Source organism: Terrapene carolina, unplaced genomic scaffold (assembly GCF_002925995.2).
Source record: "Terrapene carolina triunguis isolate 2854851 unplaced genomic scaffold, T_m_triunguis-2.0 Scaffold193, whole genome shotgun sequence".
Classification (NCBI taxonomy): domain Eukaryota; kingdom Metazoa; phylum Chordata; order Testudines; family Emydidae; genus Terrapene; species Terrapene triunguis.
This window is the reverse complement of record NW_020664544.1, coordinates 2,178,832-2,196,731: the sequence shown is the minus strand read 5'-3', so window position 1 is coordinate 2,196,731 and position 17,900 is coordinate 2,178,832. Positions and strand designations below refer to the sequence as shown.

The following is a 17,900-nucleotide window of genomic DNA, read 5'->3' as shown; positions in this document are numbered from 1 at the left end:
TGGGATTATGAATGATTTTTCTTGTCTTCTTCCTTTTTCTTTTAAATTGAATGTTTCTATACAAAATGATCACTAGATTCCACATTTTCAAGTTTACACTGTACAGTTTTATTCATTCAAGATCCCACAAAACCAAAACTGGATCAGTGCTTAAATCTCACAATGTCTGGGCTGTATCATTACTCGGATCTCATTGAGTCATGACTGGTTGGTGTTAGTTGTGAATGTTTAGAGCCACTATTCAGGGTGGTCAGTAGGGGCAAATAGTAAGGAAGTAAGAGTCTGTGTAAGTCAGTCTTGTATTCACCCCGACCATCATGCTGTCCTGGGTCACTGTTATCTCTGCAGACTGGACCAGCACTAATTTCTCACAGTCTTGATTCACTTGGTTGAGTGATCTTATGGAGTCTGGTCTAGATTGGCACTAAGAACATAAGAACGGCCATACTGGGTCAAACCAATGGTCTATCAAGTCTAGTATCCTTCTTCCGACAGCAGCCTGTGCCGGATACTTCAGAGGGAATGAACAGAACAGGGCAATTGTTGAGTAGGGTGACCAGATATCCCGATTATATAGGGACAGTCCTGATTTTGGGGTCTTTTTCATATATAGGCTCCTATTACCCCCGACCCCCTGTCCCGATTTTTCACATTTGCTGTCTGGTCACTCTATTGTTGAGTAATCCAATATTGAGTCATCTATTCCCAGCTTCTGGCAGTTAGAGTTTTAGGAACACCCAGAGCTAATAGCCATTGATGTACTGATCCTGCATGAACTTACCTAATTCTTTTTTGAACCCAGTTATGCTTTTGGTCTTCACAATAACCCCTGGCAACAAGTTCTGCAGCTTGACTGTGCATGTGAAGAAGTACTTCCATATGTTTGTTTTAAACCTCCATGAATTTATTCAATTCTTTTTTGAATCCAGTTATATTTTTGGCCTTCACAGCATCCCCTGGTAGTGAATTCCACAAGGAGACTCTGCCTTGTGTGAAGCAGTAGTTCCTTATGCTTGTTTATTTATTATTTGCTGAGTGCCACAAGAGTAGTTGGTACATTACTAAAAGATGAAGACATGGTCCCAGCCCCAAGGAGTTTACAATCTACACTGAACAGTCAGAAAAATACCAGTGTGAAATGCGCTGGATAATCTGGGATTGAAGTACATGACCACTAAGTGATGCAGATGTATTTTCTCTCAATTTAATTCTTTTGCTTTAAGTATAACATCATCAACTACTGCAATGTATAACTGACCCATTCCTATATACTCTGTGTGAGGATGGGTTGGGATTTGCATCTGAATTGGATACCAACAAAAAGTGTGTTAAAGGAAAATACTTCCCAGACACAGGTTTCTGATTGCATCAGGCAGAAATAAAGTTTTATTAGAGACACTTTTCACTGGAAGGCAGATTACCAACCTTGGTACAGATTGTCAGAACATTACAGAATGGAATTACAGAATGGAAAAAGCGGGTAGCAATAGGCGGGAAAGTGGCCCATCTGAACAGCTCTGATGGACCCCTATGTATAGATGGCAGCAGCACTGAATAACTATTAGGAGCATTTCTCCTTGCTCTTTGTTTAGGCATGCAGGAAATGTGGTGAGTTCACTCTAACTTTGTCTGGTGTTTGGCTGGAGGATCATCGACATGTCTGGTTAATCAAAGGATTTTCTTGAGTATGCTGTTGAGAGAGAGAGGGAACCATTACTTTGTTTAGTGGGGGGGGGAGAGAATCTCTTTGCACTACTGTTTAACACACAGAAAACAGGCTGGGGACAAATGCTAGGATGGCTGTAAGTACTCCAGAGCTTTATTACAAATTTTTATTTTTGATGGAGTTCTGCAGAAAGTAAATGAGATGAAGAAAATCAGCTGTGGTTGTAATTAAAGACTTGGAGAATTGTGTTAGGTTTGAAATAAAATATTGCAATCATCTAACCAGATATAGATGAAAAGGGTGTTTTTGGCCAACAGTGCCATCAGGAACAATTTGGAGTCGAAGAACACTCCCAAATTGCAAACTTCCTCTGTAGCAGGGGCAGAAACTTCCCCTCTGTACTTTTGAGATCCCACCCCAACCAACTAATATCATTATTGCCATGTCCAAACTGAACCTCATCCAGCTCACTCTCATTGGGGCTCTGTGACACCCAGATAATGGAAAAGAAAGAGTATTTGGGCCTGATTAAAAATGAGGTACAAAGCAGTTCAGTGTACCAGTTGCATATCAATGATACTGCAATCCAATTCACCTCAGTCTCCCCAACAGCCTCACGTACACTTTGAAGAAAAAAGAGACTTCATAAAACGTTGCAGAGCCCCACACAAGGAATCCTTTGAGCCAAATGAGCAATTGGCCTACTGTTTGAATTAGAGTGTAAAGAACAAGGAAACAATTATCCTTAAAACAAGTTCTTACCGTGGACTTCACCAGACTTGGATGGTTGAGAAGATGAGTGGCCATGGGAAGATGAATAGGAGTGGGAAGAACTACTACTACCTCCTGAAATTCTCTCCCCTCCTCCAGTTACACCATGTGGTCTTCCTCCTGTTCCGTCCCCTGAGCAAATTTCACCTCCTCTTACTGTGCCACCTCCACCATAATGGACACTACCTTCTCTTGTTTCTGTTCTGCCTCCTGATCCTCCACCTCCAGTGATGCTTCCTCTTCCTGTGCCACCTCCACCATAATGGACACTACCTTCTCTTGTTTCTGTTCTGCCTCCTGATCCTCCACCTCCAGTGATACTTCCTCCTCTTATTCCTCCTATGCTACCTCCATAAGTAATGCTACTTCCTCCAGTTCTGCCTCCTGATCCTCCACCTCCAATGACTCTTCCTCCTCCTGAAGAATAGCCACCTCCTTCTCGTGAAATACTGTAAAAGGAAAAGAGAAAAGTGAATTAAACAACAAATCATTTCACAAAAGGAGACCCACACACTGAAGATGCATGGAAGCCTGACCAGCACTCTTCTTCCTGTCCATTACCCAGCACCCTCAACCCCCAAGGCCAGTGCAGATCATCAAGAAAATGACACTCAAATCCATCCCCCCACCAACCTCGAGTCCACAGGTTGAATTTTCCCATAGCCCTGCTCAGAGATTTTTTGCCAGATTCGGTTCTGCTGCCCCACCAGTTCTGAAAGCCTACTGTGTCACTGGGATCCAAAGTTGAAATGCATAAAGCTAACTAATTTTTGCTTGTTTCATGGTATGGGTTAAGACCAATCAGAATTAAGGACAGGCCAACTGCTTCAGGTAAAATAAAAAATAACCTGAATTTTCACTAGAACTTCAAACTAAAATTCTTTTCTATTTTCACTGCTGCCTCTGTACTTCCTAGCTTTTTCTAGAATCAAAAATAACAAAAGAATGGAAAAAAGGCTCTTTTCATGGTATTTCCTGCCCAGCCCAAAGTAGTACAGCAGAAGAACAATTTTTAAAGTATAATTTTACTCATAAGATTTCTATTCCAATTCTAAAATTCAAGAATGCCATGAGTTTTGGAGCACCTTATGGTTTATGAAACAAATCTCCAAATATTTTGAGGATCACTCAGTGGCATGAAATTAGGCCCCTTTCCTTGCAGGTTTTGTGACTGCAGAATCTGTTGTACCAGTTCTTCACCCTGCATGATTCTCTTTGCTCCTAAGTACTATAATTCACACTCAGGAATTACCAGCTTTGAGGTTTCATGTAATGCCCTGATATCTCTATAGTTCACATACCTAATTTCTTGATTTCCTTCATCAAGTAGATGCCGGTACTGAGCGATCTCCTGTTCCAGCTGGTTCTTGATGCCAAGGAGCAGTCTGTACTCTTGATTCTGATTATCTATTTCACATCGGATACTTGCCAGTTCTTCTTCCACAGAGACAATAATGGTCTGGATCTGATTCAGCTGTATGTTGTAGCGACCTTCTGTGTCAGCCAAGGAGGACTGCAAAGACTGTACCTGAGAATTGAACAGGAAGAACAGGGTCTGTAGGAATGTGGCAAATTTAACCTATTTTGATGCAGGAAACTGGGATTCTCCAGGGCAAAAAGAACAAGGCAAATCCTTCACAGCAACAGATGTACTAGCCATCTCACCCTTTACTAATGCAGCACTAGCTGTGCCTGGTCTCCCGTCATGCCTGTAATCCATATGTCCTTTTTCATTTGTGAGATACAGAAGCAAATGCTGTTACATACCGTGCTGATGAGGGACTGCAGCTCGATTTCCACGTTCTGATATTCACGTCTCAGCTCTGTGATCTGTTTGTTGCCTGACTCTATGTCCTGACCACTCGAGTGGACTTCGTGATTAACTTCTGAAATCTGAAAAATGTAAATACACAATCAAGATGTTTTCACTTTAATTATAGGGTGAATATGGTGAATTTATCATCATGAAAGCATCTACAAAAATAAGTAAATCTGGCTAGAGGCTGAATGAGTTGGTGAGGTTCTGTGGCCTGCAATGTGCAGGAGGTCAGACTGGTTGATCATAATGGTCCCTTCTGACCTTAAAGTCTATGAGTCTGAGTCTATGAGTAATGTAAACTGGGCTGTGTAAACTTTCCACACACAGTTCTGCAGTGCCAGTGCACCCCAGGCCTGGTTTGAATTCCCCTTGCTATTTAATACAGGGATTCCACATATCTACTAGTTCACCTCAGGGAAATGTGGTCTAGATAAAATTACTAAATGGTGGATGCACAACTGATTGAAAGACCGTACTTAGAGAGTAGCTATCAATGGTTCGCTGTTAAATTTGGAGGGTGTATGTAGTAGGTTCTTCAGGGGTCAATCCTGGATCCAGTGCTATTCAATGTTTTCATTAGTGACTTGGATAATGGAGTGGAGAGAGTGCTTATAAAATCTGCAGGTGACACCAAGCTGAGAAGGGCTGCATGGGGAATAATTATTTAGATGGTGGTACTGCTGAAAAATATCTGGGGTTCTAGTGGATCACAAATTGAATCTGAGTCAACAATGTGATGCATCTGTGAAAAAAGGCTAATATCATTCTGGGGTGTATTAACAGACACAGGCGGTAATTGTCTCACTCTACTCTGCACTGTTGAGGCCCCAGACAGAGAACTGTGTCCAATTCTGGATGCCCCACTTTAGGAAAGACATGGACAAATTTGAAAGAATCCAAAGGAGAGTATTAAAAATGGTTAAAGGTTTGGAAAACCTGACCTCTGAGGAAAGGTTAAAAAAACTGGGCATACTTTATCTTAAGAAAAGGAGCCTTGAGGGAGGACCTGATAGTCTTCAAATATGTTAAGCTCTGCGGTAAAAAATGATCAATTGTTCTCCCTGTCCACTGAAAATAGGACAAGAAGTAATTGGCTTAATTTGCAGCAAGGGAAATTTAGGTTAGATGTTAGGAAAAACTTTCTAACTATAAGGGCAGTTAAGCTCTGGAATAGGCTTCCAAGGGAAGTTGTAGAATTCCCATCATTGAAGGTTTTTAAAAACAGGTTGGACAAACACCTGTCAGGGATGGCCTAGGTTCACTTAGTCCTGCCATAGGTGCAGGGGTCTGGACCTGACTTCTCAAGGTCCCTTCCAGCCCCACATTTCTATGATTCTATGAATTCTAGCTCGCAGCAAACCCTTTCGCTCCAATTCTGAACTTCTCATGCTAAACTGTCAGCATAATTTAAAGATGATCTGCATTAAGTAACATGTGAACAATTGTCCTACCACTATTATACTTGTGTGTGCTAACAAAGTATGTCAAGTCTTTTTGTGAGAGATATAGTTATAGCTACTGCAACTTACCTTGGTTTCATACCATTTTTCCACCTCTTTACGGTTGTTCTCAATGATATGCTCATATTCTCTTCTCAAGTCATTTAGTATTTCCGTCAGATCGTAGCCTGGAGTAGCATTGACCTCCACATTAACATCACCACTGGCCTGTGGTTGCAGTCCTTTAAGTTCCTGCAATGAAAACCCAGGCCCCCCAAAAACAAAGACCTCATTCTGAGTTCATATTTTAGCAAAGAGGGTTTGGAAGACAACCCTCCCACTGCCAACACAACCCTTTCTCATGTGGCCAGATTCTGATATTCACCCCTTATGTCTCACAAGACCCTCCTTTGTCATATGCCAGGAGAGGAGCAGGATCCACACCTTTGTCTCCCTAGTTAAACTACACAATGGCCAACACTGTTTTACTCTGTGAAAGGGCCAGTTTTGTATGCTCAGCCCCAACTCTGCCTCCTGTGGGGTGTTTGATTTCCAGTGTGTTGTGGACCTTGCATGCTGAGCATTCATTATGGTAGTCCGTTTATGCATCACACTTCTTCCATGAAAAATATTTTCACAAGAAGCTTAAATATTTCCTTGTGGCTTTTACATACATGAAATCTATTGTTTTCTTCCATGGCTTCACCAATGAATTGAATTTGGGGAATGAAAGCTGCTCATTTCCCTAATCTAGTTTGGTCTAACGTTCAAAGTAGACTTCACTTAGCCATCCCTTTCCCGAACAAGAAGTGTACCTGGTTAAGTCAGTGAGAGCGGTGGGCAATCAGCAGCTCTGAAAATCAGGCCCAGGATGTCTCAAGTTGGACACTCAAAATCAGTGGGCAAAATTTGGTGACTAGTAGCCAAGGAAACTCTTTGAATATTGAATTTTCATTCATTATTATTTTAAGGGGGGATTTTACCTCCTCGTGGTTCTTCTTGAGAGAAATCAGTTCCTCCTTCAGGGATTCAAACTCTAATTCCAGGTCAGACCTGGTTAGGGTCAGCTGGTCCAACAGGGGGCGTAAGCCATTAATATCACTCTCCACATTCTGGCGGAGACCCAATTCAGTCTCATATCTAAACCACGGGAAAGAAAGTCAGTAACAGCGGTGCCAGAGGAATACTAGGTTAGCATTCTTAGCACTATCAGGTTTGTTTATGAACAGGTCCTCATCACCTAGTTGCCTTTTTCTACCTTATTTTAATCTCTTTGCTTATTCCTGATTCTCTTTGCATTTATATTGACTTTACACTGTTTTAATCCCATTGGCTCCAATGGAGCTACTCCTGATTAACACCTGTGTAGGTGAGTGCAGCACTTCCTGACCATCTGACCTATTAGTTCAATGTCATGGACTGGATTTTTAGTACAATCAAGCACTCCTTCCTCAGTCTTTTCCATGTTCCCACTCACTGTAGGCATTGTACAGATATCACCTACCAGTGTCTCCTTTTTTCAGTGAGGAATCATCAATTTTTTGTTCAATTACCGTGTAAAACTAAGGGTCAGATCCTCAGTGGTTAAAAATCAGCAAAACCCCATTGTTGTCAATGGCGCTACACTAATTTATACCAGCTGAGGATCTGATCCTAAATTCGTAATACCTAAGAAACACAAGGAAAGTTGTGGGTGACAACGAACTGAAGTCCTTGGAATGCCCCTGTTCAAAAGCATCTCTAGAGAAAAATGATAATGTAAATCTTAAAAAGCCAGTGGTTCCTGGAGTACTTCTCTTTCCAATAACTGTTCTGTCATCTAGTTGGAAGTAAATACTGTAACCCCCTATATGAATTGCTTTGGATAATGGATTCATGGAACTGATGTGAAGAGGTGGAAATGACTGGGTCAGGCAGGAAGGAAGAGAGATACTCACTTCAGTTTAAAGTCTTCAATAGTCATCCTAGTGTTATCAATATTCAGAATGACCTTGTTAACCTCCACAGATGAATTAACAATCTGAAAAAGAGGTGACAGATGACATTCAGCCCTGCAGTCTCTTTTGTCTGACACAGAGAAAAAGGGAGCAAACAACTGCAGTGTCATATATAAACAGTGTGGGAGAAACCAAAGATCTGAGAAACAAGTGTCTGTTGCTTTTTTTTCACCTACAAGGCAAATGCAATGGTGCTCTTCCTATGAAGAGCATTCACTACACTAATGACCTGTCTGGCCATTCTATGACAGACCTGCGGGTGGCTATCTTAAAACAGAAAAACTTCAAAAACAGACTCCAACGAGAGACTGCTGAGCTGGAATTGATATGCAAACTAGACACAATCAACTCAGGGCTAAACAGGGATTGGGAATGGCTGAGCCATTACAAACATTGAATCTATCTCCCCTTGTAAGTATTCTCACACTTGCTTCTTATCAAAGTGTCTGTACTTGGCTACCTTGATTATCACTTCAAAAGTTTTTTTTCTCTTACTTAATTGGCCTCTCAGAGTTGGTAAGACAACTCCCACCTGTTCATGCTCTCTGTATGTGTGTATATATATCTCCTCGATATGTTTCACTCAATATGCATCCGAAGAAGTGGGTTGTAGCCCACGAAAGCTTATGCTCTAATAAATTTGTTAGTCTCTAAGGTGCCACAAGTACTCCTGTTCTTTTTGCGGATACAGACTAACACGGCTGCTACTCTGAAACCTTCCTATGAAAATCCGTCTTGGCAGATGTATATATTAATGAGGCATTCACTACACTAATGATTTGCATGTCTTTTAAAACATGTAAAACCTTGTTTAAGAGAATAATTAAACAAACATCCCATATCCCGCAAAATAACAGTGCAAAAAAACATTATTACCATTGCATGTCACAACAGGTGCATTCAAATAAAGGATACTGGAGTGTTCATACAGCTGGGAGGTCTAACTTTGATTCTGGGTAAAGATTAGAAACTAGGCTCATCTTGTGGCCCATCCTACACGCCCACACTGGGCCATAATGCACACACCCTGTGCTGGCTATTCACATTACAGATAGCAGGACAAGATGGGGAAGCAACCTTTGCAGAGTCACTCCACCATCTCCCATGCAAGTGAGTGAGGTGTGGGCAGGTAGGGAAACTGGGAATGAGTGGAACAATGCTCAGGCCCCTATATGTGCTGGATATCAGTTAGTATATGACTCCTGTCTAGACTTAGAGTTCTCTTCCTTTTATTGAAAAGATCCACAACACTTTAATTCACTGAAGTGATGTCAAAAGCATGTAATTTTATGTTTGTTTTTTTTACCACTGAAAATGGCATTGGAGGGATAAAATAGCATTTACAAGTTCACATTTGGAAAATTTTTGCTTTTTATCATCTAAACTGTGAAGATTATGTATGAAAGATTAAGTATGAATTATAGTAATATATTTAGTAATATATACATATATAGTTATATTATAATATATACATAGGTATATAGATATAGATAGGACTATTCTGTATGTTGTCAAATATGATTTAATGTTTGTGGTATGAGTTAATTATTTACCTCCAAAGTTTGTTATTCAGTCCTGTACCTTAGATTGGTATCAGTTATTTATACATTTCTTCAGAATAAACTTTGAAAGCAATTTTTTCCCAAATGCCTGGTTAGAGCTAATTAGATCACTAAAATATTTATTATTTTATTTTAGGAAAAAGTCTTTTCATTCTTCAGTAGAGAAGCTTGATAATTGTTGTTACACCAGACTAACTGCTTTGTCCTTTACTCATTATATTTAAGAGTATTTTATTAAAACATCCTAGTTCCAATTTCACTTATAAGGAATATTTTTCATTAACTTAGATTAGTAAAATTTCCCCCATAAACCATGACTAAAACCTATTTGTCTTTTTAAAAACGTCGTTCTGTTAAGGAAAGGGTCCATTATAAATGGATTACAAGAGTATTGATGCCCTCACAAAAGAGTTTTTTATAATCAATTGTCTTCAGTTGTGTCTGCAAAATGTATTGCAAGTGGCACAGGTAGTGATGCCTAAAGTTAAGGTTGCCTGATGCTTTCCTGTACAAGTTGCTTATAGCTTTACCAAATGTTAAGAGCATTTTTCCATGCCCGGTGTCTGCTTCAGGTTGTTTTGTTTTTTATCTCCCGCCCAGGGGCGTGAGCAGGAATTTAAATGTGAATACTTCTGGAGGGAAATGAAAGGTTTGCATGACACCCCAGTTCTTGGGACGCCTCTGGTGTCCCCACCCTGCAGCAGCCCTCTCCGTGGCCCTGCAGCCTGGGCAGAGAGGATTGGAAGCAGCATGACCGCTGGCTGCAGGGTCCTCCCTCCACCGCTCCAGCTGCAGCCTGCTGTTGGAGTCCCCGCAATGCTGTCTGCTTTACAGGCGAGGCAGGGGCAACACGTGGGATTCCAACAGCAAGGAAGGAGAAGCAGGAGGCTGCAGCTGTAGGGATGAGCAGAGCAGGAGCTCTCAGCCGGCAGCCAGTCGCCCTACTGCTTCCTCCCTCTCCGGGCTGCAGGAACACACCGCACGGAGATGGGGGGCGCCCCTGCTTGCCCCTCGGCTTGTGCACGCCGGAGTCCCGCCCTCTTTTTAAAATAGATCATTTTAGCAGAAACGGTTCCGCTATTTCTCTAGACAAGGTGAGGTGAAATACAATGTTTTGTCTATGTAAAAAAAAAAAAAGCTCTTACTAACATTTTGTTGAGTTTTAGCACCTCCATCTTTTGGAATAGAGACTCAAAATTTGGCAGGAGGGTGTGCCCTGGCATAAAGGACATGCCTTATAAAATCAGCCCAAAATTGGCCAAGTTATGAGCCTGTGAAAATCTGAGATTGCACATGCTCAATAAAGACTTGTTAGAGTTTAGTAAAGTATCCGAAGATTCCATCTATACAGGTAACCTTAATGCTATCATGTCCTAATTTTTATTGCTTGTATGTAATCTCATACTACATGAAATATTTTATCTGCTGTCTGCCTAAGTAGCTGTGCATAGTCTCAAAGAGAAGCCTTTATAATTAATAGAACTTGTCTGAAAAATAATAGTTTACCTCATTGTTAAGTTGTTCAATTTCTCCATAATAGCGACTGTAGTCCTTTAATGTAGCAATTGGACCTTTCTTCTGATACCATTCCTTGATTAAATTCTCAAGATTAGCATTTTCTTCTTCCAAAGCTCGCACCTTATTCAGGTAAGTAGCCAAGCGGTCATTAAGGTTCTGCATGGTTATCTTTTCGTTGTTGGAGAGGATACCAGTATCATCGCCACCAAAGCCACCAGCTCCACCAAAGCCACCAACTCCACCAAAGCCACCTCCACCAAAGCCACCTCCATAACCGCCATCAAATCCCCCGAAGCCACCACAACTTGATCCAAAGCCCCCTCCATAACTACCACCGCTTATTCCCCCTCCATAACTACCACCGCCTATTACCCCTCCACAACTGCCACTGCTTATTCCTCCTCCATAACCACCATAGCTTATTCTCCCTCCGTAATCACATCTGGAACCTCCTCCACCATAACTTCTACCAGAAAAGCTTCCACCACTGGTTATCCTTCTAGTGGAGCTTGAAGAATGCCCACCACCACCTCCACTAGAGCTACGTCCTCCACCACCACCTCCACTAGAGCTACGTCCTCCACCGCCACCAACAACTGAAGAAGAGGTAATCGTAGTCTTAGTGCTACGACTCATAGTGATAGTAGTTAAGCGTCCAACCCAAAGCCCAAGTTTAGTTGCACAGCCTGATAAAGACTCAGACTGTAAATTTTTGATGTCCTCCGATTTCTATTTATACCTTACACATTGGGTGTCACCATTAGGGTGTTTCCTCTTCCCAGGGCATTTGGCAACCATATTGTTGATGCCAAGAAAAGTTTGCCAAAGGGATTTTTTCAATATCAAGACAATCAAGCACACATTGCTGATTTTTTTCAGTCTGTCTTTGAGAAAAAAAATGTAATTTCAGTGGGATGGATGTATTAATGTGGATCTCTGTGTTAGATCAGTGCAGTGCTTTGCCTCACTCATCTCATTTGCACCTCTTTCATCATAGCAAGAAGGTTTCTGTAAGACAATAAACTGCAAAAGGCAACTACTGGATAGTGTCTCTCTGGCATAATTAGTCAATAAAGTTCTTTTCCAAATTTCATTTCCCTGTATGAAATAGAGAAAATTAATCCTAAAGCCCTCAGATTTATGTTGGGTATTTATTTTTTCTTCCATTTTGTTTGCTCTGATTGTTGTAGTTAACTACTGTTATAGAATGTTACTGTTCTCTTTTGTATTTTCATATTCTGTATATTTCCATTTTCATTATACATATCAGAAGTCTATTCCAAACAATGCATCAGTATTAATATTTTTAAATCATCAACTTTTCTTTATGAAGAAAATTATACTACAGCCCTCAGAATATTACAGAGAAAGAATAATTACACTTTATTTGCAGCAAAAAGCTCTTCAGCATATACCTCTTTAACTATTCTTGTCTAGGAGAGGGATATTCAATATGAAATCATAATAAAATCAATTGTACTATAATGTTATTATAAAAACAGTTGCAGTGCAGTGAAAAGCTGTATTAAGCTGAAGCGTTTTCATAAACCATAGTGCTGAAAAGTCTTAGTGCGGTAGAAAGTGTCAATTCCATCTATTGCTAGAGTGTTGTGTATTCTCATAGTAAAGAGATCTTAGAGAGTCTGAAATAGTATCCAGGGAAAATGTTGGAAGTCCCATAACTTGAATCAATTAAAATTATACTGGACAAAGCACTAGAGAAGATACTTTATGGAAGAATCTTGCTGTGATCCTAAAGGGGTAAGGACCACATGGCGTATAGGTCTTTTCTATCTTAAATTTCTAAGTTCTGTGCTAAAGTAAAAAGAACAGGTTTCAGAGTAGCAGCCGTGTTAGTCTGTATCCGCAAAAAGAACAGGAGTTCTTGTGGCACCTTAGAGTCTAACAAATTTATTTGCACATAAGTCAAATAAAGGAGGAGGGGAAAGGATGAGCATAAGTCAAATAGCATTCGTGGGCTACAGCCCACTTTATCAAAAGGTGTGGGTAGCTTCAAAAATTCTGCCAAGCATGCTTGTTGTAGCAGTCTGTGGAGAGGCAGTACCCCCAAATAATCCTAATATTTTCACTGAATGTTTGGACACCAGCACTGTTTCTGAAAAAGCTAAAAGAGTATTCTGAGTATTGTCATGGAAATGGCCAACCAACACTGAGTATAACAGCTTGCTTCCAGAATCAGTCACCTCCAAAAAGCATTTGTCTGATGGTATGAATTGCTGTTATTTGATTAATTAACTTTTTCCTTTGCCAGATCCAGAATCTCAACCCCACTGCAGCCCAGAAGTCTGTTCTTGTGAGATTTCCAGCCCATATTTGTATACATACAAGGTTTAGTAAATTCAGGTCAACATCCGGACCCTGGATTGCTTATTTGAAATCAACCTCTAAACCTTGTAAGATTCACCTGTCAGTACTCTTGTGATCTTCCTCATGTGGATTAAGCCTCAGAGGACCACAAATCCTCTGGCAGCTGTGGTTTGAGGAAACTGGACTGTTTTTGCAGTATCAAGTGTTGGATATTACTGAATTATTTTTAACACTATCCTGCCTTTGTGATATTTTGTGATTGCTGGTTTAGTGAGTTCTGATGCTGTTGTGAGATTTAGCATGGTATGGACACAGTATTTTCACCCCATACTCCACCAGCTAAGAGCACAGTGAGACACACCTAGAGTGTCATCATCATTTGTCCTTATCTGTGATGGCCCATTTTGCAAGCTCTCCATGGATTTGCAAATGTTACCCTGACTATGCAACCTGTTTGGTTTGCTGCAGTCACTTCTCACAAATTGCCATCTGTCACAATGTGCAAGGTTCTTTTTCAAGATATCTTTCTGCATCTTCATTTCTGGCTGTTTTTACTTAACAAATCACTATACAACATTTTCTTTCTGAGCCCTGTGGGTGCCATCTGGGGACACGTCCCGTCCAATAAAGCTGTGCTATTGTGTTTGCTTGATTGCTCATTATGCATTCTCTTTGCAGAAGCTCACTGTTTATGATATTATCCTGCCATTTGTTATGCATAATAGCTTAATGGTGATGAAATATTTTATTCTCCTTGATGAGATGATAACTTGTCTTTGTTTCACAGATGGCAACCTACAACAGAGTAAATGTAGACTTTGGTCTTTTGTGTGATACCTTACTGGTGCCTGACTGAAAGATGCAATTTGCTATATTCAAAATATCTTTTCTGTGTCTTTTTTTTTATTCAGGTAGCATATTTTTGGTCAGTGCAGGCCCTCTTTGACAAAATTCCATAAGGTAACTAAAATCAATTATCACACTGAGTTTCCCACCACTGATTCTAGTGCTATGTCTTACATATGCTTTCCCAGGTACAGAGTAGTACATTGCTTTTATTTTATCTGACCTATTTTATATACATTGGGTTAGTAATGAACTCTAGAATGTGTGCAACAAGAGCAAAAATATTTGCATCAAGTTCTCTGATATAACCTGGTCACTTTTATGGAGGCTTTCAGTCTGCTCAAGTTAAAGAACCTGCATCCTTTCCCCTCCTCCTGTCCTATATGATGTATTTTAGACTGAAAGCTCCTCAGGGCAAGGTTTTGTCTTACTGCCTGTCTATAAATGCCCAGCACATTTTTGGGGGCTATAAAATAGTAATAAATTATAAATATTTTAAATGTTTTAAATTCTTTCCCCACAATATAAAATGGATACATAATGCTAAAAAAATTAAGAATTTCACAATGAAGTATTTAATATAATTGCAAGAGACCAAAATATGAGATTTTCAGAAATGAGATTTCCCCTAGTCCTGTCTTTTTAAAATCCCTAATAACACTCCATCCTACTTTCAGTACTTTAGTTTAGTCTCACTCTAATACTTAAAAATTGTCATCAATTATATTGAAAGATGGAACAAAAGTATGAATTTTTGCTTCTTGAACTTCAGTAACTTTGAAATGGTATACCTGTGGGGCTTTCCTTTTTTTCTTTCTTTCAATATTGCCATTATTTCATTATCATTATCATCACCTGAATCCTAATGCTTTCTTTTCATGAATCCAGCGGTGTTTATTTTGGTTTAGCAAAGATCTGCTGCTGTTTCCATTAGCTACACTCATCCAGTCAACTCATAATAGGTGGCACTGTCAGCTCCTTATTGGTCACTGAAGTCACTTAAAAGGAGACACGTCTCAGCATTTGGGGGTCTTTTGATAGCTTCATCTAATTTGCTGTACAAATTCCCCTTTTTTCTCATTGCTATTAGTCAAAGTACATGCACTGTACAGTGCACTGCAGGAAGCATGGCCTTTTTGTTAAAGTGGCAATTGAGTGTCATACACACACACTTATTCCTAGAGCTGGTCAGAATTTTTTCCCCACCGAAAATTGACTTTTTGTCATATAAAAACAATCAGATTTCAGTCAAATATTTTCAGTTTTTCAATGAAAAACCAGAAAATCCTGAGGAAATCAGACACTTTCTATAAACATTTTAATGTAGTCAAAATCCCATTTTTCCATCGAAAAAAACTTTTGATGGCAGATTTTCAGCCAGCCCTACTTTTCCCATTTCTAAGCTATCAAGTTATTAAATGAAGTGATTTCAAAGTTTAAATCCAGTACCAGCAAGTTTGGGTTCCTATGATTTCCTCCACTAGGTAAGCACTCCATCGCACACAAACTTTGGTTAGTTCAATCTTCTTGGGAAGTCACTTAATGCAGCGGTATCTGTATGGTTATATGTTAATTGTTTGAAAAACAGGGCACACTTTCTCTCTGGCAGAATCAATCTTTCCTATCCTGAGCTGTTTTGATGTTTCAAGACACAACAATAATCATTATTTTTTATCCATTTTTGTTCACGTAAGTAACTGCTAGATGGATGACCTAAAAGCCATGGTTTCCTGGGGTGCCTAAAAGAAACTGACAATTTTTAGGGCAGTTGTTCTAGTCCCTTTTTTTCTTTTTATCTTTGAGGAGCACTGTGATTCTGATACAGTTATGCTCTTTAACCATCCAAGATGCTCTAAATGTTGTTGCTATTTTCAAGTCCAGTGCAGAATGACCAATGTTCTGGATTGCCTGCATACAAATTCATGACTACTACTGCCAGCGTTGCTTAAGTCGATGTAACTTACATCACTCAGGAGTGTGAAAAAGACACACACTCCGAGCAAAGTAAGTTACATCAACCTAAGCACTGTCCACACTGGCACTATGTCTCCTGCTGACATAGCTTCCATCTCTTGTGGAGGTGGAATAATTATGTCGACAGCAGAGTGTTCTCCCCTTGGCATAGCACATCTTCACCAGATGCGCATGCAGCTGCGCCAATGTAGCGCAGTAGTGTAGACTTGCCCAAAGTCTGCAAAGGATTCAGATCTTATGACATAGCTTTCCGCTAGTTTATTGCCACCATTGAAACTAGCTGTTAAATCTACATGCATGTGATGGATTTAAAATGATGTTGATTTCCTTCGACTCTCTCTCACTCTTTGCCTCTATCCCAGGCCCCAACAGTACATATCAACGAGAGAGCTGGTGAGCATCAGACCAAAGACAAAGTCCACAAACAGTTAACCCCATTGTGTACACAATCCAGAGACTCTTAATTTAGGCAGTTCATGAGGCTGTTGTATATGAAATGGACTTGCAAAAAAATACACCAACGCTTGTGTGTCTGTCCCAGGAAGTTAAAGATGTACCAGTACATCCAACCACGTCTAATACCTTGTGGCAAACTTTGTAAACCTTTCTGCTGTTATATATGACAGTCTCTTCCCCCAAACTGTTACCAGAAACTTCTGCTTGAAAACAGGATTTTTTGATTGATTGATTGATTTTGCTTAGGAATCTGCCCAGGCTGTTTACGTCCAGCTAATTTCATAATACTCTGTGAAATCATGATAATTTCCAAAGGACCTTACTCTGATATTACAAATAGGAAATTATGGTTGGAAATAAATATTCGAAGTAAACATGTCCCTAAGCAACCAAGATTCCCTGCTCGTAAAAAGAGTAGGGAAAGCACCAGGAAATACGTGATGGAGATGGATGGTTTCTAAGGAGAAAGTTTGCCAGTTTACCATCAAACTAAAGAATGTTGCCCCTTTTCTTCCATTTTTTTTCCTGTTGTAGTCCAATAAGGGAGCAGTTTTCTCAATAGGAAGTATTTCTGTACACTTACACATGCCCTGACGAATTAGATCAGCCTAAGAAATAATGGGATTAATTTAAATCTTCTCTAGGCAATTTGAAATGTGCTAACAAAATTAAATTTATTCTTTCAACTGCAGAAAGCAAATTATTCTGAGGGTGAAGGGTTTTTGCAGGATTGTGTGTGCTAATTTATTTTTGCCTATGGCTGTTCAGAAAATCTTGCTCTAACATGTATTGCAGTAAGCTTCTTGAGTAACTAATAGAAACATCAGATACAGTCTGCAAATTGCAAGACTTGATGCTCATAAAATTAGAGCTGATAATGCTGATTAATCATAATGAATGCAGATACTGTGCAAGGTTCTCCACACAGCTCTATCAATACAACCCAAACTTCACCTACAGCAGTCCCTCCTGCTAATGTACTTAATTCCTGGCCTTCAATGCTTCTGCTTTTCTAGTCCTGTGTCTGTGCACCGCTTTGCCTGCACTATCCCTGCTATTCCAGATCTGGATTTCCCATATAACTTGGCCAGCGCACCTCAATTATAACCCAAAGCACGCCTTTGGCATAAAAAAACTATTCTGGCATAAAAAAACAAAGAGGAAAAAAAATTAGAGAGGTTGGCAAGCTATGCTCCAGGGAGCATAAAATATTAAACCTGCCTGGCTTGCTCTGGCTTTGTTCGTGCTTCAGTAGTCCTTAGATTCCCTGCTCTAGGTAATATAAGTGGGTATTCATTAGATTTTATTGTTTTACTTTCAGGGTATAAAATAAATTATTTAATGATGCACTCTAATTTTATAATGTGTCTTTACTACAACTGCTTTACAAAGACAGCAGTTACAACCATGAAATTCTACATGATGTGTGAGAACAGGTGTGGACTTTAGATAAGGAGGAAAGTACTGCAGAAAGTGTTGCGTTATAGTCTATTCCATCTTGAAAAATCAAAAATTCTTTTGCAA

General features: G+C 39.9%; 1 protein-coding gene across 1 annotated transcript; it reads right to left on the bottom strand.

The window, feature by feature from the left end:
* Positions 1-1,664: 1,664 nt before the first annotated feature.
* On the bottom strand, positions 1,665-11,408 carry LOC112102267 (keratin, type I cytoskeletal 13-like). Its single transcript, XM_024193435.2, has 8 exons — positions 10,761-11,408; positions 7,633-7,715; positions 6,679-6,835; positions 5,786-5,947; positions 4,205-4,330; positions 3,739-3,965; positions 2,429-2,886; positions 1,665-1,690 (listed from the first exon to the last, which is right to left on the bottom strand). Exons 1-8 carry the CDS (start codon positions 11,406-11,408, stop codon positions 1,665-1,667), a joined length of 1,887 nt encoding a protein of 628 aa, XP_024049203.1.
* Between the last annotated feature and the right edge of the window lie 6,492 nt (positions 11,409-17,900).